Source organism: Anolis sagrei, chromosome 2 (assembly GCF_037176765.1).
Source record: "Anolis sagrei isolate rAnoSag1 chromosome 2, rAnoSag1.mat, whole genome shotgun sequence".
NCBI classification, from domain to species: domain Eukaryota; kingdom Metazoa; phylum Chordata; class Lepidosauria; order Squamata; family Dactyloidae; genus Anolis; species Anolis sagrei.
The window spans coordinates 230,225,990-230,245,445 of NC_090022.1; the positions used below are offsets into that span (position 1 = coordinate 230,225,990).

At 39.6% G+C, this 19,456-nt stretch overlaps 1 protein-coding gene across 2 annotated transcripts in view; it reads left to right on the plus strand.

Annotated features, from left to right (window-relative positions):
* DAPK1 (death associated protein kinase 1) overlaps positions 1-19,456 on the plus strand; it is a 104,167-nt gene that overhangs the window by 45,885 nt on the left and 38,826 nt on the right. For both annotated transcript variants that reach the window (XM_060762087.2, XM_060762086.2), the window contains exons 4-11: positions 5,665-5,803; positions 6,189-6,318; positions 8,610-8,658; positions 8,755-8,781; positions 9,457-9,609; positions 10,231-10,276; positions 14,585-14,674; positions 17,369-17,461. In XM_060762087.2, coding sequence (XP_060618070.2) covers positions 5,665-5,803; positions 6,189-6,318; positions 8,610-8,658; positions 8,755-8,781; positions 9,457-9,609; positions 10,231-10,276; positions 14,585-14,674; positions 17,369-17,461 — 727 coding nt within the window. The remainder of the gene's footprint in view (positions 1-5,664; positions 5,804-6,188; positions 6,319-8,609; positions 8,659-8,754; positions 8,782-9,456; positions 9,610-10,230; positions 10,277-14,584; positions 14,675-17,368; positions 17,462-19,456) is intronic.

Below are 19,456 nucleotides of genomic sequence, written 5' to 3' on the forward strand. Positions count from 1 at the left end.
CGAATGTTATCTAAGAAATCACAACATTGCAACTGTATCATCTAGATAGCACAGGCATAGTCTTTGCATTTTAATTTTAATTCCTCTAAGTAAGCAAACAGTTCAAACATAACATGGTACATGTTGAAGCATTGTAACAGACTTAAAGCAGCACTCCAGGAAAGCGTAGGATGTGTTTGCATTCACCTTGCCATAGTAGCCTCATTACTGTGGATCTCTCTCTTATGTTTCTGTCCTGTTTGACAAAATGATTGTCTGTTCATAGTGCTTTCATCTTTCCAGTGTTTCCCACTCACTGTCATCTCCTAACTGCTACTACTTTTCTGCTTTGCACTTCTTGAATACAAATGCACTGTATTCGTTTGAATTTTGGATTAGACCAGGATTCAAATCCCCACTCAACTATGAATAGGTGAGTTTGGGTGGGGCACACTCTCTCAGCCTCAGAGAAAGGGGAAAAATCCCCTCCATGCCAATGCCACCCTCAAAAAAACATGATGTTTCCTTTAAGTATGACATAAATCAGAAATGACATGAAGGTGCAAATGTATTCTCTTTGTTCTCTTATCATTTTACTGACTTTTATTTATTGACTTTTATTTAATATTGTCTGTTTTTATTTAATAATACGGTACTCTTGTTGTGTAAGAACACATATTTTTAATTTCATAAATATAAATATGGAGAGATTGATGGAGCATCTTTAAAAAAAGAATTAGTGCTCTAGTGAGAATGGCTACCTATTTGAGAGAATGGCTACCTGTTTGACTCAGGTCCAGTGCACATTAATATTGATAAAACATTTGTCCTACATATTTATTACTTATTTTATTTTACTTTATTTATATCCCACTTTTCTCCTAGCATTGGAGTGCACATCAAATTAAAAACAAAGTATGCTAAAATAGATTCAATACATTTTTAAAGTTATACTAAAGATACTGTTACAAATTAACACAAAAAGCTAAATAAAACATTGAAAAAGTGAGTGCATTATATACTCCATTCAAAGGATACTTTTGCCACAGTAACCTAAAATCCAAAGGCCTGCCTAAGTCAAGGACTGTTGTGGGGTGTGTCTTTAAGGTGCAGGAGGGCCAAAACAGCTCCATGGCCACTACACGAGGAATGGAGCTGATTTGCCATAATGTGGCCTTGAGCTGTGTTAACATATTCTGGAGCTTTTCCCAAACTCTGGAGTATCCAGCATCTTTGGGAATGTATTATTATTATCAGGAGAAAATGCCTAGAACATGGCCATATAGCCCGAAAAAACCTACAACAACCCATTATTATCATTGCTATTACGGTATACCTTGCTTGCTCTCTCTCTAATCAATTGTGCCGCTTCTTATTTGGCAACTTTGGGGAATAGGATGCCACCTACCTTGCCTTCCAAGTTTAGCAGTGCTCACTTGGTATAAAAGTGACAATATCCAAAGGATCAAGGGATTCTAGGAGGAGGGGGAGACAGGGAAGTGATTCCACTTCTCCACTCCAATCACCTTAACTCTCTGGATATCATCACACCAGGTGCTGAATAGTGTCTGTCGTCATTTTCATACCCAGTGGTCATCATTGCTAAGGGGAGAACAAAAGCGGGGGGGGGGGGGGAATAATGGCCATGGATGAACAGCACCACACTGGTGTTGGTGTCATGTAGTCATGCAGCCACCAAGGCAGTTCATGGAAATGAAATGTATTCCCCCATGCAGTTCCTGAGCCGACTTGGGGTGTGGATAGTGTAGCCTCCAACAATGTTGATCCAGAGTACCCCACTTCAAAACAGCATTGCCGAATCTGCACCCTATGTCTTTTAGCAGAATGAATGTAGGATAGGACCAAAGGAGTTTCCAGTGGAAGGGAGTCCACAATCTGGGAGCATCCACCAAGAAGGCACTTTCTCTAGTCCTTGCCAAATACACCTGTGTTGGTGGCAGGACAGAAAGCAAGGCCTCTTCTAAAGATCTGAAAAATTTGGCTTATTAAAAGAGATGTGATCTCCAAAGTGGTTTGGACCCAAGCTATTTAAATGTATGATATATATATCCCTTGAGATGATCACATGTTTGCCTTTCTTATTAAATTCTTGTAGCCCCACATAGTGTATGCAAATATTGGCACAATCACAGCTACACAGCAAAGAAATACTGAATGCAAAATTAAGGCAGTTTGCATAAAGGACAATGATTGCAATATTGCAGCTGACATCCTGTGTCTTTGGATGATAAGATATCCATTAATTAGAAGTCACTGACACAAAACAGTGAAAGGATAGACAACTGGTGATATCTTTGCTATGAATACTGATTTGAGGACAGCAAACAGCAAGGGAAGGCAATTACTTTAAGCCTTGGGGTGCAGGTCTTGCAAATAACAAGATGGTAAGCTACTTTGTTCATCCAGGATGCTTTCCGGTTTCATTTTATGCTCCCACAAGAGTTCAAGGAATCAAGCATAGATACCCATAAACTGTACAGGTGCTTGTCCCTGACAATATGCACAATAAAATACCAAACTGGGTGTAATGTTTTAAAGTCAACTGTAATAGTTATTTCCAGATTGAATTGTGTCATCTAATACAGTTTGTGAAGATTAAAAAGATCAATTTGTTCAGAGTGAAAGAGCCAGGCTGTTAACTAGGTCTGATCACAGAGAACATATTGTATCTATTTTGCAGAGAGTTTGTCTGCAGAAAAGTTACTTTGCAGACACAGTTTTAAGTGCTGTTGGTGTAAATTAAGCATTAAAGGTTCAGCTGTATGCTGATCTACGGTATTTCAGTGGCCCGAACAACTCCATTTTGACAATATCTGATATCTCCCCATAGCATGTATTGTTTACTGAGCTCTCTCATTTATGTTTTTGTAGAAATACTGTACAGACAGTCCCCAAGTTACTAACAAAATGGGTTCTGTAGGCTTGTTCTTAAATTGAATTTGTTTGTAAGTTGGAACAAGTACATTTTTTCAGTGTAACTCCATATGGGTGTGTGTGTGTGTGTGTGTGTGTGTGCACGCGCTTTGGATAGCATGGGGAAAGTGTTAACACTCCTGTGGTCAGGCATGTAGCCGGGGGGGGGGGGGGCTTGATGGGCTTCACCCCCCCCCCCCAAAAAATTCTCAGGGTGGTCCGCAAGAAGGCCTTACTGGTACATTATTTAAACTGTTATGTTTATTCATATCATGATCTGATCACCAAGCTCAATATATCCCATATGCACGGGGCTATTAGGATAACGATACAAAAGGTTTGCTAGGGTATATCCTCAGCCTCCCCTCTTGAATCAAACTCAGCCCTCCTGAATCAAACTCAGCACCCCCCCCCCCCCAAATCAAAATCCTGGCTATGAGCCTGCCTGTGGTGATTGATTTGCTGTCCGTGTCCCTGTTCAGACTTCACCATACTTTCAGTCCCTGTGCAAATTAGATATTGAAAAATTTAGTTTGTTGTAGAAAGAAGGCCTGGTGAGACACCTTTTCCTCATGATAGCTTCAATTGAGACACCTTTTCCTCATGATAACTCTTTCAGGGGTGAATTTCCTTTCTTAGGGACAGATTTTTCTCACTTCCTGTTGTCCCACCCCCATTCTTAACTGTGAGCGGTTTGTAAGTCAGATGTTTGTAACTCAGGGAATCCCTGTAACTTCAATGTTCTGTGATCAGGATCAACAACCAGGAGTTATGACTAGTGCTAGACGTTCTGGATATATTCTGTGCTGGTCACTTAGACCTCAGATTAGGATTTCCATGTATGCATTTTACCTATACACAACAAAATACTGATGTGTGGAATAAAATTCTATCCATTTTGGCCAATGCTGTGAGTAGGTTGGACTGAAAGTACTGCTGGGGCTTGTTAGATCCTATGGTCAAAGTTATTATTTGTTGTGTATTTGCCTTCCTGCTCAGTTTCAGGACTGAACCCAGCTTTGTTTCCCTCTTCCATACAAATCTCCACATTTATCTAGACCATACTCTGTGCTTGAGCATCCTTATTGGAGGCTGATTGATAAAAGGATGCAATCTTTTCTCCTTTGATACTCTTGTTATGGACAGCATAGAATGTAACAATCTGGCTAGCTTTCTTTTGATCTTTTAGAGATTTGTGAAGGTATTGTACATTTGTGTTGGTATTTCTGTTCTAATGGATGAGTTTCAGCACTGAATTACCTGTATGCTGTGGCATAATAATTATATAATGGTTTTATTTCTGTGTTTAGAATACTTGGTGGAAAGGTATGTAAAATAAGAAATAGTTTAGATAAGAACATAGTAATAAACACTCAATGGTTCACTTGGAAATCAATCTTGGTTTTTAAAATATTTTTATTGTTAATGATGTAGATTGGAGGAGCAACAGTTGTCAAAACAAACAGAATACCTTTTGAGAGTAAGAATCTAGCTGAAGGAAAGGGTGTGGAAAACAAGTAATCCTTAAAGACAGCTCTTATTTTTTAGTGGCAGAATCTAAGACTTTGTGTGTTTTCATTAATCTTTAAAGATTTCTTGACAGATTTCAAGCCAAAGTATTTGAGAGCTTTTAATGTGATTCCCCCCCCCCTCAAAAGACTATAAACAATAACATAAGAGTACACAGTAGTATTTAGAATATATGGAAAATTTGTATAACATTGAAAATTCCCAAAGGAACGAAGTAGTTAGGATCATGTTGACGACAGAGTTCAGGTTTTATGTGTAAGTTCTCTGCCTTATTTTACAATCAGGGTTCTGTTTTGGGTCTCAAGATACTACATACCGTATATACTCGAATATAAGCTGAGGCACCTACTTTTACCAAAAAGAACTGGGAAAATGGATTGACTCAAGTATAAGCCAAGCGTGGGAAATGTAGCAGCTACTAGTAAATTTCAAAATAAAAATTGATACTAATACAATTACATTGATTGAGGCATCAGTAGTTTAAATGTTTTTTAATATTTACATAAATCTGTAATTTGAGATAAGACAGCCCAACTCTGATTAAACAATTATTCTAACTTTCTTCAATGTAAATGTGCTTATGTATCCTTCCAATAATAATAAAGGAAGTAAAATAATAACTGTAATTATTATTATTATTATTATTATTATTGAGTAAAATAATGGAAATGTAATAATAAATAGAATAAGATAATAAATGTAATAATAAAGTAAAATAATAAATGTAATAAAAATAATAAATAACTCGAGTATAACCCGAGGGGGACTTTTTCAACCTTAAAAAAAGCACTGAAAAACTAGGCTTATACTTGAGTATATATAGTATGTTTTTTTAAATCAAAAGAGACTACTTAATACCTAAATTTCTTGCTATTCTAACCATATCTGAAACATTTTTTCCTAAATAAAATATGGTACTTAATTGCTTAAGTTATATATGTATTATAGTTTGTGGTATAAAGCAGGAAGGTCACAATTACCACAGTAATTATTTAGCAGTCATTATTAATGTTTTAGCTACCTCGAATTTTTGAAGGACTGTGTTATTGCTTTCTATATTGAACTTGACTTGTAAAAGATGGGCTTACATCTTGTACAAGAAGCTTTTAAAACTGACAGCCTTTCTTAGTAAGGCTGAATAAATTCCTTAAACTGAGGAGAGAGAGAGAAATCAAGAAGTTAAAGTGTTCAGGTCAATAACTGCAGCTCTTCTTCTCATAGTGTTGCAGGAGGGGAACTCTTTGATTTTCTAGCTGAAAAGGAATCCCTGACTGAAGAGGAAGCTACAGAGTTTCTCAAGCAAATCCTTAATGGTGTTAACTATCTCCACTCTTTGCAAATTGCACACTTTGATCTCAAGGTATGTTGGATGGCTTTCCCTACATTTAGCTTTTAGAATACTACACAAAGAAGCTCTTAGAAATCATGTCTGCAAAAAGCCAGCCTTTGATGTTGATGTAAATTATTGTTTTGAAATTACCATTGGGAATCTTGTATCTAGTCAGTATTACAGGATACACTTCTGCAAATTGTGGATGTTTCCATATATGTACATGCACATTCATGTATTTGAATGTTTTCCTTCTGTTTGTATTTCATTTTTATTTTAAAAGAAAACTGCAAATACATTTCATGGGTGGCGGGATGATTGTAGCACATGATCTTGAATATTTTTTCAAGGAGAGATTCTTTTTTCAGATTGTGACTATACAATGGTTAATATATGACCAATTTCTCCCTCAAAGCCTGAAAACATAATGCTGCTGGATAGAAATGTACCAAAGCCTCGCATCAAGATTATTGACTTTGGCTTAGCACACAAAATAGACTTTAGCAACGAGTTCAAGAACATTTTTGGGACTCCTGAATTTGTTGGTGAGTGTTTCCTTTTGTAATTTGGCTATAGGAACTTGATTTCGTGATAGAATAAGTAGACTGATTTTAATCAGTGTAGAACTGGTCTCCACTCTATAATTTTTTCTTGCCTTTCCTTTGCTTTCCCTCTTGAGAATGGAGCTGAGAATCAGTTGGTAGATAAGCAGAGGCTGTCTAGTTTGCACAAAAGCACCAAGTTTTGGGTGTGATACGGCATACTAACAAAATTTAAACAACCCAACATATAAACATGAATTATGACTTAACAACTAACATTAAAAAGAAAACACAGCCTGTTATAACAGACATAAGGCAAAACATCAGACATTGAATGGAAACAATAATTTTCCAGTTGCGTGGGGCAAATCGATTAATCATTGTTCAAGATATCTATTGAGCTGATGGGGTGAGCAGGGCATGGATATGGATGGCAACTATTAATCAGAGGTATAATGATAGTATTACTAACTACTATTCCTCCTCTTTGTATGCCAGTGAGCAAAGGTATGTCTTCAGCTGTTTCTTCCTTAGGAAGGGAGTTCCAGTGGTGGAGGGCAGCCACGGTGAGGGCCCTTTCTCTTATTCCCACCAGCCGTGCTTGGAACAGGGGTAGAACTGAGAGGAGGACCTCCTCCGATGATCGCAATGACCGAGTTGGTCTATAGTGGGAGATGCCTTCTGACAGTGTCATTGAATCCTCATGATCTAGCTCGTGATCAACCTCTAGCAAATCTTTATTTCAGGTGGTGACAAGAAATTGGGAATATTTATTGGTGATTATGCTTTTCCTGGTCTCATTTCGTTGTGGCTTCCAGCCTAGGTCTGAAGCTGAAACTGCTTGGATTACCCTGATACAAAAGAGCAAATCTCTTCAGTTGTCTTGCACTTCTTAGTAGCACTGGTTATTACTGGCCACTCTTCTGGATTGTCTTTCTGCCTTTATGGACCCTGCTCTTCAGTTATTCCACTCCTATTCAGTAGATCTGTCTGAATTGTGACAGTTTTGTAGTATAGTATTCCATAGAATGCTGTAGTGTTTCTTGTGGCATTTAATATCTATAAGTTATTGGTGGGACAAGTCAGCTGACTGACATCAATGCGCTAAAGACACCCAGCACTGTTTTTCTTTCCATTTGACCAAGGTGCAGCCACAAATATCCTTGAATTGTTGTCTAAAGCTGGGGTGAGGCCTAACCAATTAAATTTTGACCCAAATAAGACTGAACTTATTTTCCGATAGGTGCTCTAGAGCCTTGCATGGTTTACTTCTACTAGTTTCCCCCGGCATGCTGGTTGTATCTCTTCTTAGTAAGAGAAAATGTGGCCTTGGTAATTCATACCAGGCTAGGTTACTCGAGTATGTTGAATCTAGAATTTCTCTTGAAGAGTGTTTAAAAGGAACAGATGTCTACAGTGTGGCATCCTAATATGACTATTAGAATACATTGCATTGTTGCCAAAAAGATGACAAGGGTGCCATTGAGAACATGCTAAGCTGTTTTGGATCTCATTTGTGAGAGATAAAGCGAGGTATAAATAAATACAACAACAACATGTAAAACTGGCCATCCTAGTCACAGGATTATGGGATGTTAAGTCTAGAAAGGCACTTTTAGAATCTCTGGTGCCATGTAAGTGTCCTCTGGAGACTAATCCATAACAAGCATGGGAATGATAGAGAAAGCGCTATTATGGTCCTCATCTATGTAATTATGGAATGTAGTGATATTCACAAAACCGATGTACATGTTCAGGTGAGAGGAGCTAGCCCTAAGGTATATAGAATTTAATTGCACAGAAACAAGACAATTTTTGTCCAGAAATATGTTGGATGTTGTACAGATTTTAATATAATTGTTGGACCAATCAGCAGTGTGGTTTCCATATTTTGAACCAGATAGTTCTACATATCTCTGCTAAAGCAGTTTGATTCATTAATGTAGATTATTCAAGCCCCACATTTCCTTTTTTGAGGTTCTTTTTTCTTGAATTCAGAATTGAAGTGAGGGTAGTTCATTTTCCTGATTATGTGCAGTCCACAAGCCCAAACCATCTCACATGCAGCACCATACCTACACCATACAAACAACAAGCACCATACAAAATATGTCACAATTTTAATCAAAAAGGGTCCTGGTACCTTCTCAAGGAAATGGGAGACAACTGTGTTTGAGTTATTTAAACACCCAAAGGGTACCCCCCCCCCCAATAAAACAGAAGTGATTACATAATCTTGCCAATATGTGTTATGGTTGTTTGGATATATACTAAAGATGTACTTTATCTCTTAGCTCCTGAAATAGTCAACTATGAACCTCTGGGTCTTGAGGCAGATATGTGGTAAGTTCTCATTTTTTTCTGGAGCTTCACTTATTTATATATTTTCAGTGTTTTTGAATACTTATCAGTAACTTTCTCTTTTTTTCTTCTTTGCAGGAGCATAGGAGTAATAACTTATATTCTGTAAGTATTAAAACTTTAAAAACTTTGTTTTTATGGTATTAGTTCTATTTTATCATCATATAGGGTTTTTAAAAAAACTTGATAAAAGGAGATCTTATCCAGAATAACCTCTGTACAGTAGACAATTGTTTTTAATACATAGTATGTACATATGTATATAAAATAGAATCCGCTGTAATTTGAATACAGCTTTGCATTTATTTTGCCATTCATACATGCAGCCTGCTCATTCATAACTATAAAGGTCTGCTCCTGCATATTTTGAACCCACTTGGACCCCAGTTGAATTGCCATGTCTCTAGGGAAGTTGTAATTTTTCAAAGTCTTTAGTTTTCTCTGCCAAAGAGAGCTGAACTACAAATCCCATCGCAGTTAAAATGGTTCAAACTGCATTAATTAGACAGAGTAGATGCACCCTATGAAAAATTATGTTACCAACCTTTTTCTCTAAGTTAGTCTCAAAGGTTTTATAATACAAGATCCTTTTGTATACTGATCTAGATTAGCATGGCTACGTCTTGCAGTTTTGCCACCTGTTTTATGAAAGCTTTGTTTAGAACATTTTGCTGTATTTTAGATCATTTTTTTAAAAAGCGGTACAACAAGGCTGGCAAGCTTGGAATTTGTCTTGAAATCAAACAGAATCACAATTGTAACAACACTTGATTTTTACAGCCTGAGTGGTGCATCACCATTTCTTGGAGAAAGTAAACAAGAAACATTAGCAAATGTGTCTGCAGTGAACTATGACTTTGAGGAAGAATTTTTCAGTAATACCAGTGCGCTAGCTAAAGATTTTATAAGAAGACTTTTAATTAAAGACCCAAAGTAAGTTTCTTCCAGTCTTTATTTTATGATACTGAATGCATTTAGTATATGTGATATTGAGGTTGTGGGAATAACTTGTGGGTATTTTAGTTCTTTTGGAATAAAGCAGACATGCCTTGCCTTGAAGTTATTCAAGACTTCAGCTTAATCCCACAATTTATTACAATTTGCAATTGATGTACAGAAGCAAATTAACAGATGATGATTTACAGACTGTTATTTGGAGCTGCATAAATATGTATTTGTGGTTTAAAAAATACCCAGGAAGCTTACATTTATAGGTGCCATCCTCAGCCTATTGATATCAATTTATTGGACCACATCTCAACTATATAGATATTATTGGGAGTTAGAGTCCAACACATTTGGAGCATATGAGGTTGCTGAAACGCTGTGTTGAAGATAGTGTGTGATGCTGTGAAGTAGGACAAGGAAGATATCTGGTTTCCAACTGGACATGAAATTCATGGGTTGACTTGTACTTATTCACTGTCCCTCAGCCTAAACTACATCATGGGTTATTTTTAGGATAAAATAGTGAGTAAGACATGTGAGTCATCTTTATGTAAATATAAATTTAAATGTAACCAAATAAAATAACACTTGTTTCTTCTTTGAAAGGAAGAGAATGACCATTCAAGATAGCTTACAGCATCCCTGGATCAAGGTTAGTTGACAAAAGTACATATTGCCATATTCCCTTTATTCTTTTTTGTTGTTCACATCTGTTTGCTTTCTTTTGCCTTCTCATATAGATATATTTCTCACTGATTTGGCTTGTCTCCCTTGCTACCCAAAAATAGAACAGAGGGTTTGCAAATGTTTAGAAAAAACTGGAAACACATGAAAGAGAGAAAGAAATCTCTTCCAAATACTCATATTTCCAGTGGTAGATTCTTACATTTCAAACCAGTGGTTCCCAACCTGTGGATCATGGAGCACCAGTGGTCCCCAAGAACTAAAATATGGTCCACGGCCTCACCGTTACTACACGTTGCAACAAGAGCAACTAGTCTCGCAAAACCCTCATATGGTGCCGAGGCAACTGGGATGTCGGGAGGGGAGAGGCTGACTATCCACAAAAGGCACGACAATAAGCCTCTTGACTGCTGCTTCTCTTCCTCCCTCCCCCTGAGCAGAACCATTGCATTTGGCACCTGAAAGCGGGGACGCCTTGGTGTCCTTGTTTTTAGGGCCGTTCCTGGGGTTATTTGGGGTGCTGGTTCAGAAATTTTCATTAGATAGACCACATTAGCTCTTTGTTGTTCATTCGTTCAGTCGTCTCCGACTCTTTGTGACCTCATGGACCAGCCCACGCCAGAGCTCCCTGTCGGCCGTCACCACCCCCAGCTCCTTCAAGGTCAGTCCAGTCACTTCAAGGATGCCATCCATCCATCTTGCCCTTGGTCGACCCCTCTTCCTTTTGCCTTCCAATTTCCCCAGCATAATTGTCTTCTCTAGGCTTTGCTGTCTCCTCATGATGTGGCCAAAGTACTTCAACTTTGTCTCTAGTATCCTTCCCTCCAATGAGCAGCCGGGCTTTATTTCCTGGAGGATGGACTGGTTGGATCTTCTCGCAGTCCAAGGCACTCTCAGAACTTTCCTCCGACACCACAGCTCAAAAGCATCGATCTTCCTTCGCTCAGCCTTCCCTAAGGTCCAGCTCTCACATCCGTAGGTTACTACAGGGAATACCATGGCTTTGACTAGGCGGATCTTTGTTGCCAGTGTGATGTCTCTACTCTTTACTATTTTATCGAGACTGGACATTGCTCTCCTCCCAAGAAGTAAGCGTCTTCTGATTTCCAGGCCACAGTCTGCATCTGCAGTAATCTTTGCACCTAGAAATACAAAGTCTGTCACGGCCTCCACATTTTCTCCCTCTATTTCCCAGTTCTCAATCATTCTTGTTGCCATAATCTTGGTTTTTTTGATGTTCAGCTGCAACCCGGCTTTTGCGCTTTCTTCTTTCACCTTGATTAGAAGGCTCCTCAGCTCCTCCTCGCTTTCGGCCATCAGAGTGGTGTCATCTGCATATCTGAGGTTGTTAATGTTTCTTCCAGCAATTTTTACCCCAGCTTTGCATTCATCAAGCCCCGCACATCGCATGATGTGTTCTGCATACAAGTTTAAAAGGTTGGGTGAGAGTATGCAGCCTTGCCGTACGCCTTTCCCAATCTTGAACCAGTCTGTTGTTCCGTGGTCAGTTCTGACTGTTGCTACTTGGTCCTTGTACAGATTCCTCAGGAGAGAGACAAGGTGGCTTGGTATGCCCATCCCACCAAGAACTTGCCACAATTTATTATGATCCACACAGTCAAAGGCTTTAGAGTAGTCAATAAAGCAGAAGTAGATGTTTTTCTGAAACTCCCTGCCTTTATCCAGCGGATATTGGCAATCTGGTCTCTCGTTCCTCTGCCTTTTCTAAACCCAGCTTGAACATCTGGCAACACTGTCTCCATGTATTGCTGGAGTCTTCCTTGCAGGATCTTGAGCATTACATTACTGGCATGAGAAATAAGGGCCACTGTACGGAAGTTTGAGCAGTCTTTCGCATTTCCCTTTTTTGGTATGGGGATATAAGTTGATTTTTTCCAGTCTGATGGCTATTCTTGTGTTTTCCATATTTGCTGGCATATGGCATGCATCACCTTGACAGCATCATCTTTTAAGATTTTAAACAGTTCAGCTGGGATCTCGTCGTCTCCTGCTGCCTTGTTGTTAGCAATGCTTCTTAAGGCCCATTCAACCTCACTCCTTAGGATGTCTGGTTCTAATTCATTCACCACACCGTCAAAGCTATCCTCGATATTATTATCCTTCCTATACAGATCTTCTGTATAGTCTCGCCACCTTCTCTTGATCTCTTCTGCTTCTGTTAGGTCCCTGCCATCTTTGTTTCTTATCATACCAATTTTTGCCTGAAATTTACCTCCAATGTTTCTAATTTTCTGGAAGAGGTCTCTTGTCCTTCCTATTCTGTTGTCTTCTTCCACTTCCATGCATTGCTTATTTAAAAATAGTTCCTTATCTCTTCTGGCTAACCTCTGGAATTGTGCATTTAACTGGGCATATCTCCCCTTATCCCTGTTTCCTTTTGCTTTCCTCCTTTCTTGGGCTACTTCCAGTGTCTCAGCAGACAACTATTTTGCCTTCTTGGTTTTCTTTTTCTTTGGGACGTACTTTGTTGCCGCCTCCTGAACAATGTCTCGGACTTCTGTCCATAGTTCTTCTGGGACTCTGTTTACTAAATCTAGTCCTTCAAATCTGTTCTTCACTTCCACTGTATATTCACTAGGAATGTTAGTGAGATCATATCTAACTGGTCTGTGTATTTTCCCTGATCTCTTTAGTTTTATTCTAAATTGAGCAATAAGAAGTTCGTGATCTGAGCTACAGTCAGCCCCAGGTCTTGTTTTCACCGACTGGATGGATGTCCACCACCTTTGGCTGCAAAGGATGTAGTCAATCTGATTTCAGTGCTGACCATCTGGTGAAGTCCATGTATAAAGCCGTCTTTTAGGTTGTTGGAAGAAAGTGTTTGTTATACACAGCGAGTTTTCCTGGCAAAATTCTATCAGCCTGCGTCCCGCTTCATTTTGTTCTCCCAGACCATGCTTGCCTGTGATCCCAGTTGTCATTTGACTTCCCACCTTGGCATTCCAGTCTCCTGTAATGAGAATAATGTCTCTTTTTGGTGTATTATCCAGTAGGTCCTGCAGATCCTCATAGAACTGATCTACTTCTGCTTCTTCAGCAGCTGTGGTTGGGCTGTATATTTGGATCACTGTGATGTTGAAAGGCTTTCCTTGCACTCGAATTGAGATCATTCTGTCATTTTTTGGGTTGTATCCAAGCACTGCTTTAGCGAATTTCTTATTAATTATGAAGGCTACTCCATTTCTTCTATGTTCCTCTTGTCCGCAGTAGTAGATCTGGTGGTCATCTGATGTGAAGTGGCCCATTCCAGTCCATTTCAGTTCGCTGACCCCCAGAATGTCTATCTTTAGTCTTGACATCTCACCAATAACAACATCCAGTTTGCCCTGGCTCATAGATCTTACATTCCAGGTTCCTATGGTGTGTTGATCTTTAGAGCATCGGATTCGTCGTTCACCTCCAGTACCATCAGCCGCTAGCCTTCCTTTCGGCTTTGAGCTAGCTGCGACATCACATCTGGGGCTAGTTGAACTTATCCTCTGCTCCTCCCCAGTAGCATTTTGGCCATCTTCCGACCTGGGAGTCCCATCTTCCACCGGCATACCGACATATCTCTGGTTGTACTGGTCCATTTAGTTTTCTTGGCAAGGATACTGGGGTGGTTTGCCATTGCCTTCCCCAGGGATCACGCTTGGTCTGACCTCTCTGCCACGACCGTCCCGTCTTGGGTGGCCCTTCACGGTTTCGCTCATGACATCATTGAGGTGCTCAAGCTCCAGCGCCACAACAAGGCGGTGATCCTTTGCTGGAGACATTAGCTCTAGATGATTAAATATGGTTTTTCTGTGGGTTAGCACATAGCGAATACTGGGTGGCATATGTTCTGTATCAGAAACTACAGCTGATGTGGTCTATCTAATGCAATTTTCTGAATCAACACCCCAAATAACCAAACCGAATTTAAATTTACCAAAAACTGATTTGTAACCCTTTTGGTACTAATGTTGGAGAGTAGTCCCTGGTTAAAACAAGGTTGGGAACCACTGTTTTAAACTAAACCAGATCATTACCAACCCCAGACAATAGGGAAATACCACAGAAGGAAAGGATCCAGTTTGGAATGAAACTGGATACAAGTTATGTACACTCAGGTCTCACATATTTGTAAGAGGAAATTGGTAATTGTTTTTCAGTTCTTTCCCAATTTCACCAGAGCTTCTTGCCTGCTAATGAATGCAGTAGATAAATAAAATGTTATGCCATTTTCCTGCTCCTTTGTATTGCATCTCAAAATGTCCCTTTAATTTCGTCTCAGCCTAAAGATACCCTTCAAGCACTTAGTAGAAAAGCATCAGCAGTCAATATGGAGAAGTTTAAAAAGTTTGCAGCACGAAGGAAATGGAAGGTAAGGCCTAACCACCGTTTATAATATTGGGATATAGTTTTATCTTTGAGAAAAGTACTTGTAACAATATATTTCCATATCCAGGCTAATGAAGGCCTGATGCATGCCTTAAAGAATTTGCTGTACGAGCTCAGTCTTTGAACCTCTTGCAGGTTTGTTTAACATTCAGATTAAAAATGTAATTGGGCTTGATATTTGCCGATGAGGAATGTGTGGCATTTTCATTGTAGTGAGGAAATGGAGCAGAAAAGTAGGGATTTTTTATTTATTTAAATATTTCTATCCCATCCTTTCTCAGGAGGGCTAACGAGTCAAGTGAAAACAAGCGGTTTAAAATACTACAGAAATTTAAATAAGCTTTAAAATGTTAAGCAGAATTAATGAGTTTTAAAACAGATTTAAAATACTCCGTTTTCAACTGGATACATCTTAGAGAAATAAGTGAAAATTAAAGGCTTTGATGAACAGTTAGGGTTTTACTAGGTGCCAAAATAAAAACATAGAATCATAGAGCTGCAAAAGACTGCAAAAGGCATCCAGTCAATCCCCTTTGGCCATACACACAAACAAAGCACGCCGAACAGATGGTCATCCACCATCCTGCTTTGCCCATTTTGGTCACCCTTCTCTGGAAATTTTATAGCTTGTTCATGTGCTTCAGGAATCATGGTGCCCAGAATGGACACAATATTCCAGGTGAAGTCTGACCAATTCAGGATAGAAGGGTAGTATTACTCCTCTTGATCTAGACCAGCATGGGCAAACCTAGGCCTGCAGGGCTGACAAAGCCCTTGGGGCTCTTTGCTCCACCCTGTCTGCTTCGGGCCCCTTTCAGCATGTGGGCGCAGCAGCAGGAGGGCCAAGACAGAGACCCACCGCCGCCAATCACTCTCTGGCGAGTGTTTGGTAGCGACATGTTTGTCTCCCTCCTCTGGGCCCAGGAAGGCTCGAGGAAGGCAGACAGCTGCTGGAGAGATTTTCGTCAGTGTCTGTCTCCTCCTGCTCCTTTCAGCCCAGAAATGCAGCAGGCTGCTGCCTCCCCAGGCTGCAAGGAGAGCTGGAGAAAGGACAGGCTGTTTCCAAGAGCTCTTTCTTGGCAACTGATGTCTCCTCCTCCTTCATTTAGCCTGGGAACGCGCTGGGCCTCCATGTCCCCAGGCTGGAAGGAGAGCAGGGGAAAGGACAGGTGTTGCCAAGAGAGAGCTCTTGGCAGTGGACCAAGGAAGGGAGCCACCAGCTGAAATGGCTCCTCTGCCATTTCAGCTGGTGCCTCCCTTTCTTGCCCTTCTCTTAGCAGAAGGAGGGGCTGAGAGAACAGCCCAAGCCAAGAAGGCAGGCAGCGTCTGAAAGGGCTGCAGAGCCCTTTAAAACATGACCTGACTCTTTTCCTCCCAGCATCAGGTTGGGGCAAGTACTCCCCCCCCCCTCCGTCTTTTGCTAAGGAGCCAGACAGCCAGGTGATGAACCACCCCTTATTTATTTGTTTATTTATTTGTTTATTTACAATATTTATATTCCACCCTTCTCATCCTGCAGGGGACTCAGGGCGGATCATAATGCACATATATTTGGCAAATATTCAATGCCATAGACACACAACATATATAGACAGACACACAGAAGCTTTTTAACTGTCAAGCTTCATGAGGGTATGCTTCCGGCCACCGGGGGAACTGTCACTTCACTGTCCACTTGTGACACTGATAGAGTACTTCTTCATTCTTTTGTAAGCTGCTGGAGAGTTTAATGGTGTTATAAATTAGTTAGATTACCCTCCCCACATAAGCGGTACCTAAATTTTCTACTTGACAGATGCAACTGTCTTTCAGGATGCAAAGGTCGACAGCAAGCTAGACAAATGGTTGGGAGCTTACTCCGACCCAGACTGGCTTCAAACTCATGACCTTTCGGTCAGTAGTGATTCTAATGCAGATGACTCCCAACCAGCTGCACCACAACCCCTTCAAAATCCCACCCCAGCCCCAGGTCTTCTGGCCCCACCCACATTCCCTTCCGGTCGGGCCCACACAGCAGCCCCATGCCAAAATGTTTGCCAGTGCCTGATCTAGACACTATATTCCTCTTGATGCAGCCTAGAATCACATTGGTGATTGGTCGAAATTCTTAGTTGCTGCCTCAAATCGGGTTGGTACCACTCAGACCTCCAAAGGAGAAGGCATTCCACAGTTAGGATGGCACAGCCGAGAAGGGCCTCTCCCATATCTTTACACAATGTATAGACTTCTCTCATGGCACACAGAGGAGAAGCCCACAATAGACCTCAGTCCTCAAATGTGCATATATAGGGGGAAACACTCCCTTAAAGAGTGGTGCCAAACAATGATTTTCCTGAAAATTCTGAGAGTGACAGCTATCTGTGACAACTTAAAGGAAAGAGATGAAGCCGAGTACATAATTGCTCTCCAAGTTTTTGCAAGGAGAAAGAAGAGCACCAGTTGAGCTTCAAATCTGGACAAAGAAAATGTTTCTTGAAGAGCAATAAATATGTATCTGTGTTGGTGGCTTTAGGACTATAAACATTTGTTACAGATTTGTTTGAGAATTGATTCTCATGTGTCTCGGTGATGTCGTAATGCATTTCAAAGTGATGCAAGGTTTTCATCATGAGAAAATGTTTGCTGTAATAACTTCTTGTATTTTCACATAAATATTTGTTTTTTCTCTTGCAAAAAGCAATCTGTGCGCTTAATATCACTATGCCAAAGATTATCAAGATCCTTTTTGTCCAGAAGTAACATGAGCGTGGCTAGGAGCGATGACACTCTGGTAGGTACATGGCTAGAGTACGGTGATCTACTTAAAATGTTAACATTCTGCACATCATTAGCAGGAAATATTATCTGGAAAATTTTGGTTCACTAAAGTAACTGCAATGGTTACTTTTCATGGTTTTGTCAAAAGCATCTCAATGCTATAAGTTACCTTCCTATGGTTGTTAGTGTTGCTATTGTGTATCTTCATGTTGTTTCCTGTTTCTGGCAATCATAAGGCAAGATTTCTTTGGAGTGGGGTGGGGAGGTTGCCTTTGCCTTCCTCTAACATTAAAAATTGTGAGTTACACCATGTCATCTACTTGGTTTCCATATTCATAAGGATTAGCTACACTGTAGAATTAAAGCAGTTTTGATGCCACTTTATGTACTATAGTTCAATGCTGTGGAATCCTGGGATACATACTTTGGTGAGGCAGCATTACTCTTTGGCAAGGAATGAATCAATGTGTCTGACTAATGAAATGGCCCTGGATTATGTTTTGGATAGCGTGATTTTAATTGATGTTTTAATCATTCATGTTTTAATTTATTGGTTTTAATTGTAATTGTTTATTTGATATATGTGTGTATGGCATCAAATTGCTGCCTGTTGTAAGGCTGGAGTTGAGAAAAGTGGGATATAAGTATGATAAATAAATAAATAAATAAATGCAGCTTCCGTGATTCCATCGCATTGAGGTACGGCAATGAAGGTGATGTAAAACTGCATTAATTCTGCAGGGTATATGTATCCTCAGTGTAATGTGTAAACTACTTCACCATGCTGGCTCCCATCCCTGACAAACTTCCTGCATCATTTGAGTCTGTACCCCTATAATGATAGTTGCTGTTGCAATTTTTTTTCAAGGTTGCATGAAGTTAACAACCCACATATTTGAATTTTTGTTTTCACTGTCTTTGGTGATAGAATTAGTTCTATGTGTCCCCTCTTTTTTGAACTGGGCTTTTGCAATTTGTATTTAAAGGTCAGTAAATCTAGAATATTACTTTTTAAGATTCTGTTGTACAGTTTGACAGCCATATCTGCAGGGGATACATTCCTAGATTTTGCATGGGTACTTCTCCTATTAAAATAGGATTTTTGGCCTAAGAATACCATAGAGGTTGGAGGACCTAGAAAACATCTGGCGAAGGCATATTTTGTCAGACATGGATAAATAAAACCACAGATATCAGTCCTTCAGATATAGAGATAATACTTTACACTGAATAAAACACCTACCTGTGTTTAACTCTTTTAAAATAGTTGTTAAAAATGTGGATAAAAGTTTTTTTTCTCTGAGAAATAAAGGAGAAGACATCAATATTTTTGCAGAGTGGTGCTGTATTCCAACATGTTATTGTTTTGTTTTTCTGCTAACTTCCACATATTTGTAAACAAAACCTTCATGTATTAATGTGCTGTTCATTTTTTACACTGATTAATACAATAAACCAAGTTCAGTCTTGTGGCCCAGAAGTTTAAAACAAATTCAAGACTAATTGTACTGCTCTAAGACGCAATGTTAAAGATAGATCACTCTTGCTCATTGCTGATTTTTGTACTAAAGTGACTTTAAAAAAATGTTCTCAAATTATAAAATGGCAATAGATGAATAAGCAATAGACCTTTTTATATCATGTTATGTGGAAAAGGACACTTCAGCCTCCTTCAGGCTATATATTTGGGCTGAATTGTCTGACACATTTTCTTGTAAGTTCTCTCTGCTTCCCCGTTGAGAACGATAAGCTACTATATCCAGAAATGTTAATCCCCAGCCCACACATACACACACACCTAAACATTCAAACCAAGGAAAGCTTGCAATGGTGTTCCTCCTTCACCTTCCTTTGCCATCCTTGCACCTATAACCCAGCTGGTATTTATTTATGCTGGAAGCAGTGGGTAATCTTTCCACAGGAGCCTACTGCTTTATTGCTAAGGTTCTCAAGATGGTTTTTAACATATTAGAATCCTTAGAGGAGTTCAAGATTGGGAAGGGAAGAG